The sequence below is a fragment of the Rattus rattus genome, chromosome 5, assembly GCF_011064425.1.
Source record: "Rattus rattus isolate New Zealand chromosome 5, Rrattus_CSIRO_v1, whole genome shotgun sequence".
Taxonomy (NCBI): domain Eukaryota; kingdom Metazoa; phylum Chordata; class Mammalia; order Rodentia; family Muridae; genus Rattus; species Rattus rattus.
Window position 1 is genome coordinate 39721785 of NC_046158.1, and position 19641 is coordinate 39741425.

The 19641-nt window shown below is 36.8% G+C and overlaps 1 protein-coding gene across 5 annotated transcripts in view; it reads left to right on the forward strand.

The window, feature by feature from the left end:
- Positions 1 to 19641, forward strand: part of Slc4a10 (solute carrier family 4 member 10) — a 279408-nt gene that overhangs the window by 94931 nt on the left and 164836 nt on the right. For 2 of the 5 annotated variants that reach the window (XM_032903384.1, XM_032903385.1), the window contains exons 1-2: positions 6904 to 7191; positions 16568 to 16649. In XM_032903384.1, the coding sequence (XP_032759275.1) occupies positions 7108 to 7191; positions 16568 to 16649 (166 nt within the window). In that variant the 5' untranslated portion in view covers positions 6904 to 7107. Of the gene's footprint in view, positions 1 to 6903; positions 7192 to 16567; positions 16650 to 19641 lie in introns of those variants that run through there. The other 3 variants (XM_032903382.1, XM_032903381.1, XM_032903383.1) reach the window with 2 other exon arrangements.

Genomic DNA, 19641 nt, shown 5'->3' on the forward strand with positions numbered 1-19641 from the left:
ACCGAACCCAGGGCCTTGCGCTTGCTAGGCAAGCACTCTACCACTGAGCCAAATCCCCAACCCCATGAACAAATATTTTTAACAAAGATTCAGAGACATAAGAAAATTTCCATTTTAAGGCATTTATTTATTTGTGTGTGTGTGTTCACACACGTGTGTGTGTTCGCACATGTGTGTGTGTGTGTGAGCATTCTTAAGGCCAAAGAAGGCAGTAGATTTCTGGGAGTTGGAGATGCTTGGCATTGGTGCTGGGGACTGAACTATGGTGCCAAGGGATGAAGATTTGGAGGCTAAGAAATCCAAGATCAAGTCATGAGCAAGTTCAGGGTGTAGTGGAGGTTTTCTTCCCAGCAAGACTTTGCATGCAGGCACAGGAACTTTCTGTGGACTTTTATTTAACGAGGGAACAAATGTAATTCTAAAAGATATAATCATCATATTTTTCTATACCATCAAGTCCTTTACAAGCAGACTTGGATTGCAAGCCCCCAGAATTCTTACAGCTTAATTAGTTAGTGATGTATCAATATTATTGTATGGATCTAAAAATGTTAAACAAATATATAATATTTTGGCCTAAACTATTTTATCATTAGATAATAGGTTAAGAAATATATCTATAAGTTTTGAATATTATTTCAAGAATCAAGTTTTTTGGCAGGAAATCACTGTGGATATTTTAATAATATATATTCATTAATATCTTTGAGAGAATGATAAAATGTTATAATTATGATTATGTTTATTTCCCATGTATTCATATAATAGCTGTATTCAGCATATACATATTAATGAAGACATAGGGAATTTAAACCAAATATCCCTCTTCAAGTCTTCCAGGCAAATATATTGTGGCTTTTACTAGTTTTGTTTTGAGCTTTTTCTTTTTTTATTTACTCTTTTCTCATAGATTACATCCCTTCCTCCTATCCCTGCCCACCTCTCCCTCTCATGTTCCCTTTCCCCGTCAGATTCATCTCTCCCACTTCATCTCCTCTCAGAAGAGAGCAGACTTTCCAGGGCCACCAACTAAATATGGCATAATAACTACAATAAGACCAGGCACATATTCTCACATCAAGGCAGGGTGAGGCAACCCAGTTGGAGGCAACAATCTTTCTGACTCCTCCCATCCTCCCTCTCCCTCCTCCACAGGGCTCCCTGGGCTCAGCCTAATATTTGGCTGTAGGACTCTGTATCTGCTCTCATCAGTTGCTGGATTAAGCCTCTCTCATGATGGTTATGTTAGGCTTCAGTCCCAGCACATCCTGCAGGCAGTGTAAGTGGATATTAGCTATAAAGTAAAGAAATAATCATGCTACAATCAACAGACCAAGGGAGACTAAGTAACAAGGAAGACTTAAGTGGGGACACAAAGATCTTTCTGGGAAGGGGAAGTAGAATAGATTTTGTGAGTGGGGCAGGTGGGAATAGGAATGGGAGGGATCTGGTGGCCGGGTGCAGGGAGAGAATACTAGGAGAGACACTGGAATTGGGGGGCATTTGGGGAGTAAGGTAGAAACCTAGGTACAATGGAAATTCCATGGAATCTACTGGGGTGACAGTAGCAAAGACTTCTAGTAATGGGGGATACAGAGCCTGAATGGGCCATCCTCTGTAACCATACAAGGCCTCAGATGGAGGGAATGGTACACCAACCCAGTCACGAAACCTCTGACCTCCAGTTTTCTTTTATATTTGTGGGCGTTTTTTTTTGTTTGTTTGTTTTAATTTAATTTCTTTACTTATTCACTATACATCTCATTTACTGCCCCCTTCCTGGTCACCCCCTCCCACAATCTTCCTTCTACCCCTCTCCTCTGAGCAAGTGGGGCCCCCTGGGGTATACCCCCAACTCTGGTACTTTAAGTCTGTGCAAGAGGTTAGGTGCTTCCTCTCCCACTAAGGCCAGATAAGACAGCCTAGCTAGAAGAACATATCTCACATACAGGCAACAGCTTTAGGGAAAAACCCCACACCAGTTGTTTAGGATCCACATCATGGTCAAGCTGTACATGTGCTACATATGAGCGAGAAAGTCTAGGTCCAGCCCATATATGTTCTTTGGTTGGTGGTCAGACTCTGAGAGCTCCCAGGGTCCAGGTTAGTGGTTTCTGCTGGCCTTCCTGTGGAGTTCCTTTCCCTTCGGGGCTGCAGTCCTTCCTCCTGTTCTCCCATCAGAATCCCCAAGCTCCATCCACTCTTTGCTGTATCTGTCTGAGTCAAATGCTGGGTGGAACCTCTCAAAGGACAACGTGCTCCTGTCTGCAAGCATAACAGTATAAGGGACTGGTGCTTGCCTGTGGGATAGGTCTCAAGTTGGGCTGCTTATTGGTTGGCCATTGCTCAGTCTCTGCTCCCTTCCCCATGTCTACATTTCTTACAGAAAGGATAAGTTTTCATTGTGGGTCGATCAGTGTCCCTATTGCTCCACTGCGGTTGCTGCCTGGCTACAGGAGGTATCCTCTTCAGGATCCATATCCCCAATGTAGTCCATCACAGCTAAGGTCACCCTCATTGACTCTTGGGTGCCTCCCTTATCCCAGTCTCTGCCTATTCCTAGAGGTGACCTCCACCTCCTCACCCTGGACAATTGCAGATTTCCATTAATTTTCATGGCATCTAACCATCTTTCCTGTCCTGCCTCACACTTGATCCTGAATTCTCCAATTCCCTCCCTGGCCCTCCTCCCTCCCAGTTTCTTCCCTCTATCTGCCTCTTACAACCATTGTATTCCCCACTTCTAAGTAGGATTCAAGATTTCTCGCTTGGGCTCAGTGTAACATAGTACTTATATTTTATGGCTTATATCCACTCACATACCATGTACATACCATGCATGTCCTTCTGGGATTACCTGGATTACCTCCCTTGTTTTTTGAGATATTTTTGTTTTTTGAGAATCTTTTGTGTTTTGATCACATTCACCTTCACTCTCCCAACTCTTCCCTGATTCACCCCCTTTTTTACCAAAGCTTCTTAAAAACAAAACAAAACAAAGTCAAGTCTAACTTGTGTTTCCATATACTCTTGGATGTGCCAGTTAATATATTAAAATAATAAAACATATATAAATGAAAATAGCAAACCCCAGAGAATAATGTGATAAAAGTACATTGGTTATAAAATGAGATATACAATAACATAGGAGATTAGAAATACATCTTGACATTTTCCTTTTCCTTTCTTTCCTTTTTCATTTATTTATTCATTTATTTACTTTACATCCCAATATCAGTCCCCTTTTCCTACCAGTCCCCTCTTAGCTCCTCCTCCCATCTCCCTTCTCCTTCTCCTCTGAGAAGGGAGAGTCTACCCCTGCATATCACCCCACCATAGCACATCAAATCTCAGGCAGGACTAGATGCATCCTCTCCCACAGAGGCAAGACAAGACAGACCCATTAAGGAATCCATAGGCAGGCATCAGATTCAGGGACAGCCCCCCATCCCCTGCTCCAGTTGTTGGGGGACCCACAGGAAGACCAAGCTGAACATCTGCTACATTTGTATGGGAGCAGAGAACCTAGGTCCAGCCCATACTTGCTCTTTAGTTGGTGGTTCAGTCCCCGCAGCCCCCAAGGGTCTGGGTTAGTTGACTCTGTTGGTCTTCCTATGGAATTCCTTTCATCTTCAGGTTCTTCAATTCTTCCCTCAACTCTTCCACAAGACTCCATCTAATGTTTGGCTGTGGGTCTCTGCATCTCTTTCCATTGGTTGCTGGGTGGAGACTCTCACAGCACAGATATGCTAGGCTCCTGGTTGTAAGAATAACAGAGTATCATTAATAGTGTCAGGGTTTGGTTCTTGCCATGGAATGAGTCTCATTTGGGTCAGTTCCTTCATCTCTGCATATTGGAGGCAGATGGAAAGAGGGAATAGGGTGGGAAATGGGATCAGGTGGAGAACTCGGGAAGGAGATCAAGTGTAGAGATAGCAGGCAAGGGAATAGCTTGTGGGCAGGGGTGAGCATCTCCCTCTTTTCTCATATCAATTTCTCAATTCTATCTCTATTAACCAACCATTTTATCTAATGTCACTTTGTTTAGGCCTTAAAATTATGTAATGATAAAGTAAAGAAACATTGTACTGACTTGTCTATTTTCATCTAGTTTTATTTATTAAATTACCTTTCTATAATGGAACCAGGACAGTCTAAAAGTACAAGACTGGTTATATAGATCAATTTCGTTCCCCTAAGGCCAAAGTTCAAACTCTTTCTAGGGCAGTGCTGGGTCCTTATCTTTGCACTTTAAAGTCTAAAATATACCGTATTTATTGCTCCTCAATTCTGATTTCTGTAGCCTTTTGTAGTTCTTTACTGGGAGACCCTTTCTGATCCCCAGATTAGGGAGGATGTTCTGCTTTTGTTCCAATCGCTCTTTAATTCTGCCATCCAAACAAAAGAATCCCAATTAATGTCTCCACTCGTTTTATTTAACTAGCTCCATGTCTGTCGCATCAAGTTTTTGTGGTGCTCAGGCTCCTGGCACATGTTTAGTATCTGATCAAGCAGACGTTCACTATTTCCTCCATGGGAAGAGTGAGCATTCAAGGCATGGCTTTACTGATGTTAAGTCTGTAAGGAAGAATACACGTGATTATGAGGATAAGTACTACCCAAATAAAGCGTCTTTATGTTCCTATGATATTTTTCTTTATTTGCGCATTCAAATATTGAGTCCTTGTCTAAATTTGTCTAAATTTGTGCAGTTGAAAACAGTAATTTCCTAAAAGAAGAGTATCAACCAGACCACTAGGAACCTAATAATGTTTTTTCTTTTTGGGAATGAATGGAAAGGTGAGTTAAGAATCTTTAATCAATTCATAGTAACAATACCAACAACATCCGAAGTCCACTACTTGTTTCTTTTTAATTTACTGTTAAAAAATATATTTTCCCTTTAACTGATGATATATGTTTTCCTCACATAATATATTCTGATTACATTTTCCCTCTGTCTAGTCTTTCGAGGTCCTCCCCATATCTGACCCCCCCACCCAGATCCAGTTGTTTTCTGTCTCTCATTAGAATTCAGATTTCCAAGAGATAATAATAAGATAACGGTCAAAACACAAGCTAATGAAGTGAAATTGGACAGAGCGAAGAGAAGGGAAAGAGCCACGAGAAGGCACAGGATCAGAGCCCCATGCATTCCAGTCATTGGGGGTTCATAAAAATCACTGAATTAGACCTGGTACAGACTGTGCAGGCCTGAGTGTGCTGCCTCCGTTTTTCCTAGTTCATATGAGCTTTCTTTGATCCTGTTGACTTATCCTGTTGAGATCCTTGTTTTCTTGGTGTCCTTCATTCTTTTTTTTATACTCTCTCTGCCTTTTCCTCAGCAGCCTGAGCCTGAGGAGAGGGATTTGATAGAAACGTATCATTTAGGGTTGAGTGTTCCAAAGTCTCTCTCTCCTTGCATAATGTCTGGTTATGGGTCTCTGCATTTATTTCCATTTTAGTTATTGTGTATGTTTGGAGAGAATGTGGCATGGCATGGATGTGAAGGCCAGAGGGCAAGTTCCTGGGAGTTCTCTCTTCGACCTTGTCTGCCCTGCAGATCAAACTCTACTTTGTAGTGTTGGCAGCAACTCTGAACTGTCTCACCTCCCCGAATTTCTTTCCCTTAAATGGTGTTTTAAATGTATTTGTTTTGACAGTTTCACAAGTGTGTGCAATACATCTTGACCTTGTCCACCTCTACACCTTCAGATCTCACCCCAATAAATATCCTGCTCATCTTTATGCCTCTTGTTCCTCTGCCTCCAAGGCAAATTTATTAAGACTTATTGTGAACTGCCTATATATATTATTTTATAATGTATTATAATCATATATATGTATGTATATATATCACCCATCAAATATGAGCAGGACAAGGAAGTTTACCTATTTATTGTCAGTGTACACTTGTCTAAAGCACATTTGTGCATTATGTTAGCTGTTTTGAAACTTCAGGAGTTTAATTCACAAGTATATAAATAAAGTGTTGTAGCATCATTGATTCTGCCTATACTGAATGTATGGGCTGTCATAAGGTAAGATCTTATCCTTTGTACCCTAATTTGTTTAATTTGATGTTGGCCTTAGTCTCTTTTGTTTTTCTTTATTCCCATATACTGTTCTGTCTCATGAAGAATACAAACTTCACAACTGTAATCCAGAGCCTTTTATTTCTAGGCTCCTACACCAGTGGCAAGGTTTCCTAAGCTGCCGTGCATTGGTGAACAAGGACATTTCTAGTGTGTTGAAGAGTAGGGTACAATGGTATTTCATGCTGTCAATGCAATCTTTTACCTAGTCTTCTTTCCTAAACAACCATCAGTCTTAGGACTTGATGATTATTTATTAACTTCTGCATATTTAACTCTTTATAAGAAGAGTTAAATAAAAACATAGATATTTTTAATTCAATAATTTAAATTTTTTAATTATGTTGTTCTGAGGTTTAAATAATAAAGATTCCTGGAAATAAACATAATTGACATGCATATGTTTATATTGATCAAGATTATCTAATATTTCATGAATAGCAACTCCTCAATTTTAGATCCTTCTAAATCTGATGCTTTGGTAAGAAGTTTTCTCAGAAAGGGAGTACAAATTTATCTACTAAAGCATTATGCTACAGATTATTTTTATATGGAGAATAAAAAACTTGCTAATAGTTTAGACTTGACATTTTAACATAGTCTTTTCAACAGACATATTACATACTTAATAAATAGAGCATTGCTTATTTCAAAAGGTACTGATAGGAAATGGGATGCTCATAGCATGTGAATCTGTGGTAGCAGCAGTGGGAACCTGAAGTCTGTGTCTGATCTGGATGGTGCAGAATCGCTCCAAGCAGTAAGCTGGCTGTTTCAGACAGCATTAACAGCATCAGCAGACACCACTGTGTCAGCATCTCTTAGTCTGCAGTGTTGGTAACTGCACAGAGGGGATGATGCACAGTGCTTGGGATACGATATTTTGATGATGATTTAAATGGATCCTGATGAGCGGATCTGCTATCTGCTCGTCTCGGCACTAGCCCTGTAGATGCTGAGAGACAGAGACGGCTGAGCTTGTTTATTTACTTATTCCTTTGTAAGACAGGAAATGTGTGATCTCGCAGGGATTTCTGGAAATAGAAAGGTCATGCAGCCTGGAACCTGTGAGCATTTCCAGTCTCTAGGTCAAGAGGTATGCACTTGTGAACTGTGATGATACTATTGGTGTGTAAGGTTGTTGCTTTGTCTAGATCAGAGTCCTTTGGAATATATAATCAACATAATTACTTATTAACTCATTTTCATTTGGATATTGGAACATGTGATAATTATGATAATGGGTAAAATATGAATTTAAGGGTTTGCATGTATGTATGAATTTGTTTTTACTTTAGTCTTTTTTAGGATAGAGATGGGGAGTAAAGGAAGATAGACTTTGTGTGATTAGAAACAATGTTTATGTCTCTTTAAATTTTTTCTAGATTAATCCTGATTAGATCTGGATTTACTTGAAATGATAAAAATAACATACATGAATTGAACTGAAAATAATACAAGATCATCATCTTTCTATAGATATGTATTGCAACATGGTTATTATCTGAGATTTAATCACAGTAATAAGCGTGTTAGCACTGTGCTGATCCGCACAGCAGTGGAAGTTTGCTGAGTGGAAGCACGCTTGTCCAGGGTGTAAGCTAAATCCTGAAATCTATATTTCATTCTGGGACATCTTTTAAAGTGATTTTTAAGTCATTTCTCAGATCTTGTGATGCCCTTGAGGCTTTTAACACACACCTCTTCTAAGGCATTAACCACATCTGAAAGCTGATTGTGAGTGTGTTTACATAAAGGAGGTTTGTGGCTTCTAAGTGTCTTGAAGATTTTTGACCCAGAGAGATTTGACATTTGCTTACTTTCATTTTGAAGCTGAAAGATTTTATTGCATTAAACTACTACTAAGATTTTGTAGAAAATCTTAAAACATTAGATTTATATATTTGCTTTGTGTTGAAACTCTATTTATTTTAAACTCTATCTGTGTCTCTTCCCTGCCTCTCTCTCCCCACTCCCTTTTCTCTCCCCACCTCTCCCCTCCCCCTGCATATAAACGAAACCTCCCAAGTTTAAATTCATTTAACTGTTCTTTAGTGTAGGCTTTCCTTAGGTTGCATTCTCAACACAACAGAATTATGTGGTCATCCTTCACAATTTTCAAGAAAGAACTATATTTTATTTATTTTCAGTGATACATACTTCTGAATCAGTTGTAGAGAACTATCAAATCTGTTAAGTTTGTTATCAAAAGAACTTCCCATAAGGGTAGATAATGTAGTATTAAAAGTGAATACATTGGATAAAGCCTGAAATAGTGAATAAATTCAGTTGGGGCTGTTTCTCTGTTTTTAATTAAAAACACATTTGAAAAAATTCTTCCTACTGATATTGGATATAATTTATATGTTATTCTGGCTACTTAGCAGCTTACATTCTTATTAGTTGGGAAGACTGCCATATTCTTAAGCTTGATTAATTTTGGAAGATTTGAATATACCTTTTAGTTGCTACAAAACCTGTTTAATCTGTTAGAATTTATTTCCAGTATTTGCATGTATTAGTCACTAGGAGTACATTCTGTTTCTTGGCATGGCTTCAGGTTTCCTCTAGGCTTTGGTTTCACAGCATTTTGCTATATTTTTACTGTAGATTTGGCCTTTTAGGAGAACCAAACCATAAAGTATTAGGTTATGTTCTTTAGTAACATTTAAATATCATTAATTTTACTATATGAAAAAGTCTTAGAGTTGTTATTCCTGCTGCAAATCAGAAAAATGTCTCTGCTACTCTGTCAAAATATATTGCACTGGAAAGTAAAAACTAGTCAGAGTGCTGCAGACATTTAATGGAATGCCAACCATTCTTCCTGTTTAGCAAGATGGTTTTGAACTTTGAACAGCAAAGCTCATTACTAATCCTCTTAGAGCAAGAGGTCATCTTTTTATAGCGTCACTATTTTATAATGCATGTCATACATCATAAAAATTTCTACAGATAAGTTGTTCATAAATAATTGTGTAATTCTTTAATTCAAAGAATATTATGAGAAAGCTGATCATCTGTAGGATATTGTTTTTTTTTTTTTTTTTTTTTTATTAACTTGAATATTTCTTATATACATTTCGAGTGTTATTCCCTTTCCCGGTTTCCGGGCAAACATCCCCTTCCCTCCCCCCCTTCCTTATGGGTGTCCCCCCCCACCTCCCCCATTGCCGCCCCTCCCCCAACAGTCTAGTTCACTGGGGTTCAGTCTTAGCAGGACCCAGGGCTTCCCTTCCACTGGTGCTCTTACTAGGATATTCATTGCTACCTATGAGGTCAGAGTCCAGGGTCAGTCCATGTATAGTCTTTAGGTAGTGGCTTAGTCCCTGGAAGCTCTGTTTGCTTGGCATTGTTGTACATATGGGGTCTCAAGCCCCTTCAAGCTCTTCCAGTTCTTTCTCTGATTCCTTCAACGGATATTGTTTTTAACAGAAGAGTAAAAACGTTTATTGCTGTCAAGGCATGAATGAGAAAGTGCATAGATGTCAATGTAGATATTTTGGGATGACTCTTCAAAAGTGGTTTGTTACAATTTAACTCTAGTGTGAGTTACATATTATTCTTCTTTCCTCCCATATACATTTCATAATATTAGAGAAGTCAAAGGTAGCCTTATAGATAGGTTAATAATTGTACAGAGTGCAATTTTATTGGTAGACAGAAAGGCAAAAAGACTGAGAATTAAAGGCCGTATTGAACTATACAGAAAGACCCTGTTCTATATTTATAAGCCAACATAAATTGGTTTTAAGGTGTGTTCAACCCAGTCCCTACCAGGCAGCTAAGGGGGAAACCCTGAGACTCATGTTTAAATTAGGGCTATAGCTGTAATTCCAGGTGAGGTCTGAGTACTTCAGTAGGTGTGTGCAGTATGGAAAAGAGTATTAATCTTGGGGTTAAACATTTGAAATAAGGAGTAGCAAGTATGGGGAATATGACTGTAACTGGATGATCTGAGCTTTACTTGGAACAAAAAATATCTAAATGCACATATCATACTGAAAATTCTAGGAGTTTTAAAATTTTGAGACTGCATCTCTCTGTATAGGGTAGTCCCCAGATTAGCTGAAAATTGTCACCCTTTTGACCTGTTCTCCCAGTTACTGGGATCACATATGTTCACCACCTCACCTGCCTGAAAATATGGAGATCTGATGAAAAGCACTGAAGAATTGGTCACCTCAGACTCTGAGGAAGGGGACTGAGAGAAACTATAATGGAAGCAGGTGTTCGCTTCTGACTGATGGACAGTAGGTGTTACTCTGTTCTGTTTTATATCAACATGCTTGCTGAAAATAGCAGAGAGGTGGGTAGAACATAGAACAGATGCAAATCCTCTATTTTCCACTCCCAAACTGGGCATTTTGCCCAGTAGTGCCTCCAAAGTGCTTGATATCCTGTATTAAAACCTTCAATTAAAGCAATACAGGCTGAGTTACAAATTGATTCTAGTTTGTAATAGCTGAGCTAATGTAAGAGCCTGTATATACTGTGATTAAATATCTACTTAGCTACATTATAAACCAGTCTTTCTTTATTTGTAACTAAGGGATGTGATCCTCAAAGTATTGTGAATGTTAAATGAGTTTATGCACCTAAAGCAGTTGTAATAGTTTGTGGCATGTAGTATGCAAATTAGCAATACTCTATTTGGCAATTCGACTTTATTTATTTGTATTCATTGGACTTGATAATGGGTTTGGGTATGGCATTTTAATGCATGTATAACATGGATGCGATTAGTTTAGATGTTTGTTAATAGATGAATTGATGAGGAAAATGTGGTGTATCTATAAACTTTACCCAGCCATAAAGAACAAAATCAGGTCATTTTAATTAAAGTAGATGGAACTAGAGATAATCATGTTATGAGAAATAAGACAGACTAAGGAATAATTGTTGACTGTTTTTTCTTATGAATCTCTATTTAAATAAATATGTGTAGGTGTAAATGTAGAAGGAGAGTGATCTACAGAGAGGAGATGCACAGTAATGTAGAAGGCAGGAAGAATATGATATACTTGAGCAATGCATAATATCCCAGTTCAGCTTTAGCCTTTCGGAGTAAATTAAACCATCCATCACAGGAGAGGTTTCTTAGAACCATAAAGCATAGACCATAGAACCATACAGTCTTGAGCATTACATTATGATTTTCAAGCTAAGAACAGATTATTTTCTCCTGATCTCCCCATTTCTGGGGAAAAATGAAATAAAGAACAGAAGAGCAGTTCCTGTGTTTTGAAGTCATTTTAAGAACTCCAGCTCTTTTGAGACTCTGGGAATGAAAATTAAATTCCTAAGTAGATTTAGGAGTTAGTTGACCCAGTAGGAGGGTAGAAACAAAATGAAGGATTTTAATAAAATTATTTATCAAAATCGCACTTGAGAGAATTACTCAGTCCCCCCACAAGCACTCGGAAGGTCCAGGTTTCATACCCAGGAGACCTCCTGCTTGCTCCAATGCAGTTTGTCTTATTGGGAGGGATCTGATTTAGCCTTGGCTTTGCTTTCCACATTTTCTATCCAAGGGCAACGTAGTGAGATCACTTAGTACAGTGAATACTCATGTCCCTGTGGCAAATATTTGGATAAAAAGAATGTTGTTTTAGAGAAATTTGATATAATAATTATTATTCTCATCGTGGGAGCCTCTGGCTATTTTAGCTTGTCTTTTTGTATGCTTAGAAATAATAAAGAAGTAATCTATCGAATATATTAATATTACCTCAAAAGGTAATATTACCCCACAAATCAGAGGTATCAGGCTATCCAAGAGTAACAGGAAAGATAAATAAAATCCTTTAGCAATTCATTTTTGCATCACAGCTTGGATGTAACTTTGGTTTTAAACACAAGAAAGTGTCTTCTGTATTGAAAAGCTAAATCTAATACTCTTTTAAATATAACTGCTATACCAAGTAAGTCAATTAAAAGTTGTGTGGGGTTGCAGAGATGGCACAGTTGGTAAACTATGTGCCTCACCAGCACGAGAATCCAAATGTGATCTATAGAATCCACAGAAAAAGGCCAAATCTACTTGCAATCCTAGTGTGAAAATAAAACCTGAAACAGGTGAGCCTTTAACATTATTTGTAAAACAATAGCAAACATATAATCAAAGACCTTTAAAAAATTTCTTTGAGTTGTTCTTAATTCTTGTGATTTAATATTGCTTGGGAGAGAGACAAGGTAAGGACTAGACAAGATAGAGGTGTAGCACACTTTCAATACTTTTTAGGATTCCAGACTTATTCCTGTTAGAAAGCTTGTGATTGGAGTAGCTATTCAGACTTTTTAATGAATTGCAAATGATTACACCCAATGGATGGAAATTCATTAACTATTTTACTCTAACTTTTACTATGTATTATTTTATATTATTTCAATTGTAAAGTATGCATTTACTATATAATTTTACTATAGTTGCTATTCAAAGTTCAAATATTATTTTCTTTCTTAGGAAGCAGGTAAAAGACATTTAGAAATCTAGGAAGCTTTTGCCTCAAGTGTTTAAAATAGTATAGAAACATTAGTAAGAAAACAAGTTTAAAAATTGTATATTTCATTACATTCCTGCTTTTAAAGTGAGCAGTAGAATCCAATGACGTATATTGCAAAGTGTGCTGCATATAATTATGTACACTGTTATTCAATTTACCCATCCGTTGTGTCCAGCTTCAGTTAAAGGTCATGCGAGCATGTGGAGGTCGCTGGACAGTGTAGCAAAGGCAGTGCGAGCACAGTAGCTAACCACTGAGTTCTAGACCTGGACTTTCACTCTCCTGACTTTTTGTTTTCATCTTTAAAAAAGTTATTCAATGCTCTTTTCATCAGTGATGCTTCTATTAAATTGGGATACTGCTGTGGAGACCTCTACTGTGGTGTTGAGTGTCAAATGACTTACTCCCTGAAAGACTGTGGAAGGTGACCAAGGGGCTGAATAAGTGCCTAGGTTAATTAATATTCATTGTAACCATTATTCCTACCGAGTTTGGTAAAGTTGTGATATATATATATATATATATATATATTCATGTATTTATTTAAAGTCAATTTAAATCACCATCATCACATAAATTCTACTTTACGTGTATTGGGATATGAGAGAAATGATGTCGTTTAGCAGAGATTAAAATTGCCATCATCCAGGAAGCCTAGTTCTAGGGCTGCTGCTGTTAGTCGCTATATTTTATAGCAATGTTCACATGGTTATTAATGACTGCATGATTGGTAGTTAATATTACTGCAATTGCATACAACAGTGAGAACAGTCAGGGAGCTAAGAAACTCGTAATACAGATTCAGAATCCTTTAGTGGTTGGATTTGGATAAGAATCAGAAAACCAGACTTTAGTTCTAGTTCTGTTGTGGACATAAACATATTTTAACTCCATATAACTCACAGTAAAGTTGTTAGTGTTAATGAATTTTCATCCATTGGGTATAATCATTTGTGATCCATGAAAAATTAACCTGTTAAATTAAAAGTAGCCTGGATTTTCTACCTTGAAGTCACTGATAATTATATTCTTTTGCACAAGTCATGCCCTCTATCTGGAATTTCATTATTCAACTTGATTAATTGTTTATCCTATAATACTTAGTTTTATTATAAATTAGTGGGATTAATACTTTTCTATACACCATGTGTATGTTTAGCCAGCTTCCGGTACATGCTTGTTATTTTAAAAAATACACACAATATCTTCTCCTTTCAAGTATGAAATCTTGGATGGCAATTATGTCTTATAGTTCAGCAAGATTTTTACCAAGATTAGTGGTAAATGAATTATGATTTGTTAATTTAAGAACTCTAAAAAATAGATTAGGAAAATGAAATGTTGTTTATGATCTTGAGAGTAGAAAATGTATCAACAGTTATAGTGAATAATAATATTAACATAATAACTATAATTGATAGAACAGTAGTGATAATGACAAAGATTACTCTGGTTAATGTATTTCTCTGGAAATATAAACATAAAAACATTAAACATAAGCTAGTACCAGATACTCTTCTATTTTTTTCCAAAAAATACTATTAGAAGATGAGTTTTTAAAATAATCCTCACTCAGGATGATATTTTCTAGTTCCACCCAATTGTCTTCAAAACTCATGATGTCCTCACTGTTGGCCAACTAGTACTCCATCGTATAAATGAACCACATTTTCTGTATCCATTCTTCTTTTGTGGGACATTTGGGTTGTTTCAAGCTTCTGGCTATCACAAACAAGGCTGCTCTGAACATAGTGGAACACGTGCCCTGTGGTATGGTGGGTCATCTTTTGGGTATATGCCTAAGAGTAGTATAGCTAGATTTTCAGGTAGATCTACATCCAGTTTTCTGAGGAATCTCCAGATTGATTTCCAGAGTGGTTGTACCAGTTTGTAATCTTATCAGCAATGGAGGAGTGTTCCTCTTTCTCCACAGTCTCTCCAACATGTCCTGAGGTTTTGATCTTAGCCATTCTGATTGCAGTAAGGTGGAATCTCAGGGTTGTTTTGATTTGCATTTTTCCGATCACTAAGGACTTTTCCCATTTTATGTACCTAACTGTGTTGTCTCCATCCTGTTTCACATCACTCTTCATTGCATGGAAACAGTTTATTAAACAATACCCTCTCCCTCTACCAATCTAGCACCTAATTTTCTGAAAGCATTTCTAAGGAATTAGTAAACAAATCAGAAAGTCAATTGGAAATATGCTCTGTTGCTATGGTCTCTTCTTGCAGGGTTATCTCTGCCTTTAATACTTTATCAAAGGGAAATAGATATTTTGAAGCTTTTCTCTTAGGATCCTTTGCCTTACCATCTCAAATTAAAGTTCATAGAAGTAGTTATTCTGATGATTTATTTTAAAGGGCTTATAAGATCAATGACAATATAATTCTCAAAGTACATTGAAATATTTTTGCCTTTCAACTTAAAATAACTGATAAAACAAAATTGTAAGTGTTAATGAATTACTATGTAACATGATGCAGGTAGATTGGGCGTTTCATCTACGGCTCATTTCTTTCATATTACTCCCTTCGTTAAGCTGGAAAATGAGACAACCTGTCACCCAACCCCCACCCAACCCCCAAAGTTGTGTAGTAGGAGCTTCTAGACTTGACATTCCCTCCTTTTTCAGAATATCTGACTTACAGCAGCTCTCCTGATCTCTCTAGATCTCAGGAAAAAGGGAGTCACTGTTTTGATATTTCAACTTAGACATTTGGACTAGATAGACATTTCAGACTTAACCTGGAACTTCTTCATTCTGCTACATCAAACAAGATCCCTTCTAGAACATTGATCAAGTAGGGTACATCCTAGGTCTCTGAATCAGACTACTTTTGTTACTGCTTTGACTTTGTTGTTCTTATGCTAAACATACCTGCTTTGTCTTTGGCTATTAAGTTCTGTCCTGTGTGTCCCACATTAAATTTCCTCACAGCCTTTAAGGTTTCCAGCTCAAGGATAACAGCTTGGACTCAGTCCAAGATTGCTTTTTCAATGAAAGAAAGTTGTTACAAATATCTGATGTTTCAAAGATGTTGGATAGATTGGAGGGAAAGATTCATCTCTTTTACAGTGCACTCACTGTTTTTTTTTTTTAAAGATTTTTTCTATTTTAAATAGTCAAGTACTGGAGTTGACTTAGAAATAGATCTCTGAAGGTTCATACATTTGAGTGTTTCTCCTATTCTGACCAGTGTTCATTTTAAAACATTTTTTTGTAGAAAATTTTGGGCAGATAGTTTAAAATAGTGCTACTGTGTTCAGTATTTTGTGATCTTTCTCATCCTATGTGATCAAATCGATTATATTTACTACTTTATTATTTTGCTGAATACCAAATAATTTAGTATGTTTTGAGCATGTGTACAATGTTCATATGTGTAGTATATATCTAGTCATTCTAAACTGGAAATTATATAAGGACACTAAATGGAGACTCAATCACATGATAATAATTTATAATCTTGTTCAATAAGATGTCTCACACTGAAACAAAGTAATTATAGAGTTTTCATTTATCTAATAATTGCCTACTAATTGCTTTCAAGGGACTAGATCAATTCTTAATAGAAGTGGAATTAATTCACCCTGCCATAACATGCGTGGTGTCAATACTAATGACTCTCATATTTTTCTAGTATTCTTAAAAATGTGATCTTGTTAATAGGAGTTCTTTATCAGGGATTAAAATGACTGTTATTAAATTCACCAGATTTGTTTTAATCTTTTCATCTAACAAATAATGCCAATAGGAAAATGTATGAACTTGCTGATGTTAAATCAAAGAACTTACCTCTCTGAATATATGACCAAATTTATTTTAGCTTCTTTTTTATCCAACAACTGCAAATCTGGCAGACTAAATCTCTAAATGTTAGGTAATGTTAAGGCTTACTTTTGGAAATTAAGAGACTACGCATACTTACATTTGTTTAATTTTATGTTTCCTCACACTATAGAGAAATGATGAAGAAGCCGTTGTGGATAGAGGTGGAACACGTTCTATTCTCAAAACACATTTTGAAAAAGAAGATTTAGAAGGTGAGACATTGTTTTGGTGTGATAGTTAATAACTTTCCATGGGCATTTCAAAGAGAATTGTAAATTTTTTAATTGTGGAGAACCTAAAATGTTGATATAACAATAAGGATGCTATGCTGGTGTAGCATAGATGGATTGTTCTGGTGGAGTCTAGAATACCAACTGGCAGACCTACAAATGGTGAGCAGCACTTGGTCATGCACAGATATTTGTTTAACTCATTCGATATTCTAGAGAATATTGGTGATAGATTTTCAATAATCCCTGTTTTAAGGAGTTAAAATTAATTAGAGAAAAGAAAAAATAGATAAATCATCTCTGATATGCTGGGAAAGAAGAGCCTGTTATCAGAGGAGGCTGTCACTGGAAGAGAAAGACAGTTGGTCTTCTATTCAGGCATCAGAAAACATGCACTTTTCTGTGTTCCCTTCAAATGAGAAGGACTGCAAATCCAGTGGGTGGGATAGTACAGTCTACTGTTATACACATACTAACGGCAAACTGCAGTTGGCTCAAATGCCAGGTCTGTCCCTTCATTAGCATAGGGCCTTTAGCTGACTTTCTGTATCTTAATTCTCTCAATTGTTAGCATACTAAAAGCAATGTATGTATCATAGGATTTTTAGAAAAACAGGATTCAATAATTCAAGAAATACCTAGGAGTAGAATAATCAGTGGTTGCAACAGCACAACTTAATATTCATGTAGAATTAACTTTCATTTTTTTAACCAAGAATTTGTTCATCTCTTAGATATGAGTTATATATAATATTTGTCATTTCAATGTAGGGTGAAACCTAGATGGTCTTAAGTACAGGTAAACAGAACTTACTATTCATTGTGTGAAGAAGCAGAATGTTTTTCAATTTAAGCATTGAATAAAAGGATAAGTATTTAAGTTGCAATTAGCTAATAGTGTTTGAATCTTCTTTTTCATTGCAATGATTTCACTGCTCAATAGTTGATGCAATATTTGGAAACCATGTCAATCAACACAGATATTGTTGATACATTGTCTGTAATAGGTATTTTATATGGAACACAAAAAATAATGTACAGGTCCAAGAAAGTCACACTTGTTGGACAAGCCTGGTGATTTGCTATACCACACATATTTTATTGTGTAAATTAAAATAAATAACCTTGAAAATTGAAGTTGTAATGTTTCACATACAATAACTCTTTTTGAGTTTAGGCACCAAAATATTACAGTTTTTTCCTTAGCATTCTTCATTTATTCAGCATCAACCATACAGGAACATGTGCAGAGATGCTTTCAATCTTAACAAAAAGCTTATCTCTCACAAACCATGCTGCTAGGGGCGCAATTACATTAATCAGGTTGATTCTGAGAGTAGCCAGAATCAAGCTGAACAGGAAAAGTGACAGAGATGAACAATGGACTTTATAACTTAAAATGAGACAATATAAAGTTTCAATTCTTAAGTAACAATAAATTACTAAGTAACATGGAGTTGTCTACAGAAGAAATGATGAAGCAGTCCTACTTCCATGCGAGAAATTATTTTAGAATCCCTAGGACAATAGACAAAGACCAGAGAGCTGAGGATTGCTCTTTTGAAAAATCCTGCACTAAATATCTCACATATCTGTCTTTCTATGTCCTTGTGCTCTGTAACCCATCACTGAAAGAATGAGATTTGACCAGTAGAAACTCCCTGGAATCCTGTGTTGATGTCTATGGAAACTGTTTCTCCTAATGTAATCTTTAAACAAATTAAATCGAGAAAGCTGAAGTATATGATTATAGCTATCTTATCTTTTCTACTGAGGTTTTACTGTTGTTGTTCTTGTTTACTATCTCGAGGTTGAAACGAAACAAAGCCATCAGTTCAGAATTTTGAATTGTTTTCCCCTCATCCTGCTCTTAATATGGGTGAGAGAAGTTAGTTTATAAAATGAGAAAAGAAAGAGCTTGTGTGGGCAGGGCATCAGATCCCATTTCTCTTATCTCCTGTAAAATGCACTAACGGTCAGATGGAGGCTGGACAGAGAGAGAGAGGCATCCATTCCCAAGGACATGACAGCAGAACCCAGTTTTCTCATCTTTAATTATTAGAGTTATACATATACATTAGTATACAGATATAAATCAAAACTGCAGAATCCAGTTACCATTGCTCCTACGTGTATGTTTTTTGGGCTAACCATTTGGTATTAGTTGATAAATTAGTGGGGCTTATTTCTGGGGGAAATTGACTCTCCTTTCGGTAGCCATTTACTACCTGCAGTTTTTCACCTAGGGGTGGATCATGGCCTTCATCGTTCACTGGCTGCATTATTCTTCAGGTCCAGATTAGGCTGCAATGTTGTGATTTCATCGGTACAGACTTTCTGTGTTATACTGAAGACGTAGTCTCTCAGTGGTGTCTTGGTCCTCTGGTTCTTATAGTCTTTCTGTTCCCTCTTCTCTGAGGTTCCCTCAGACTTTAAGTGTAGCCAGACCTCAGTCACGGTGAGATTGCAATAGGCCACAGCACTCTCTCTCCTCCTCTTCTCCATTATGGTCTTTCTAGTCTTTTGACAGCTTCCCTCAAACAGCCCTCTCTTCCCAGCCCATTGTCCTTCCTTTGGGACCCTGACCAGCTAGATTTTAAAGAGTCAATTTTATTCAGTCAGTAGCAAATTGACAAAATTTCATACTTATAAAATAATCATTATGAATTTAGGAACAAGTGGCATTTGGTTTTATATGTAATTCAGTAAGTAGGCACTAATTTTAAACTGGGAGGATACAGATACTGCATTAATAATATGGGTTGGGATTTTGCATGATTTAAATTTGTTTATTTGCCTTTGCTTTGATGCATTTTATAGTAGTGCTAAGTTGGCCTTTGGTTTTACAAAGTCCATTGATTATGCTTGACAAATTATGCTTATCCTCCCTAAAAAATGCAGCAAGAAACCCAACATAAAAAGAAGTATGCCTAGAAATATGTACAATTTCATGACAAACCATCTTGGAGTTGAA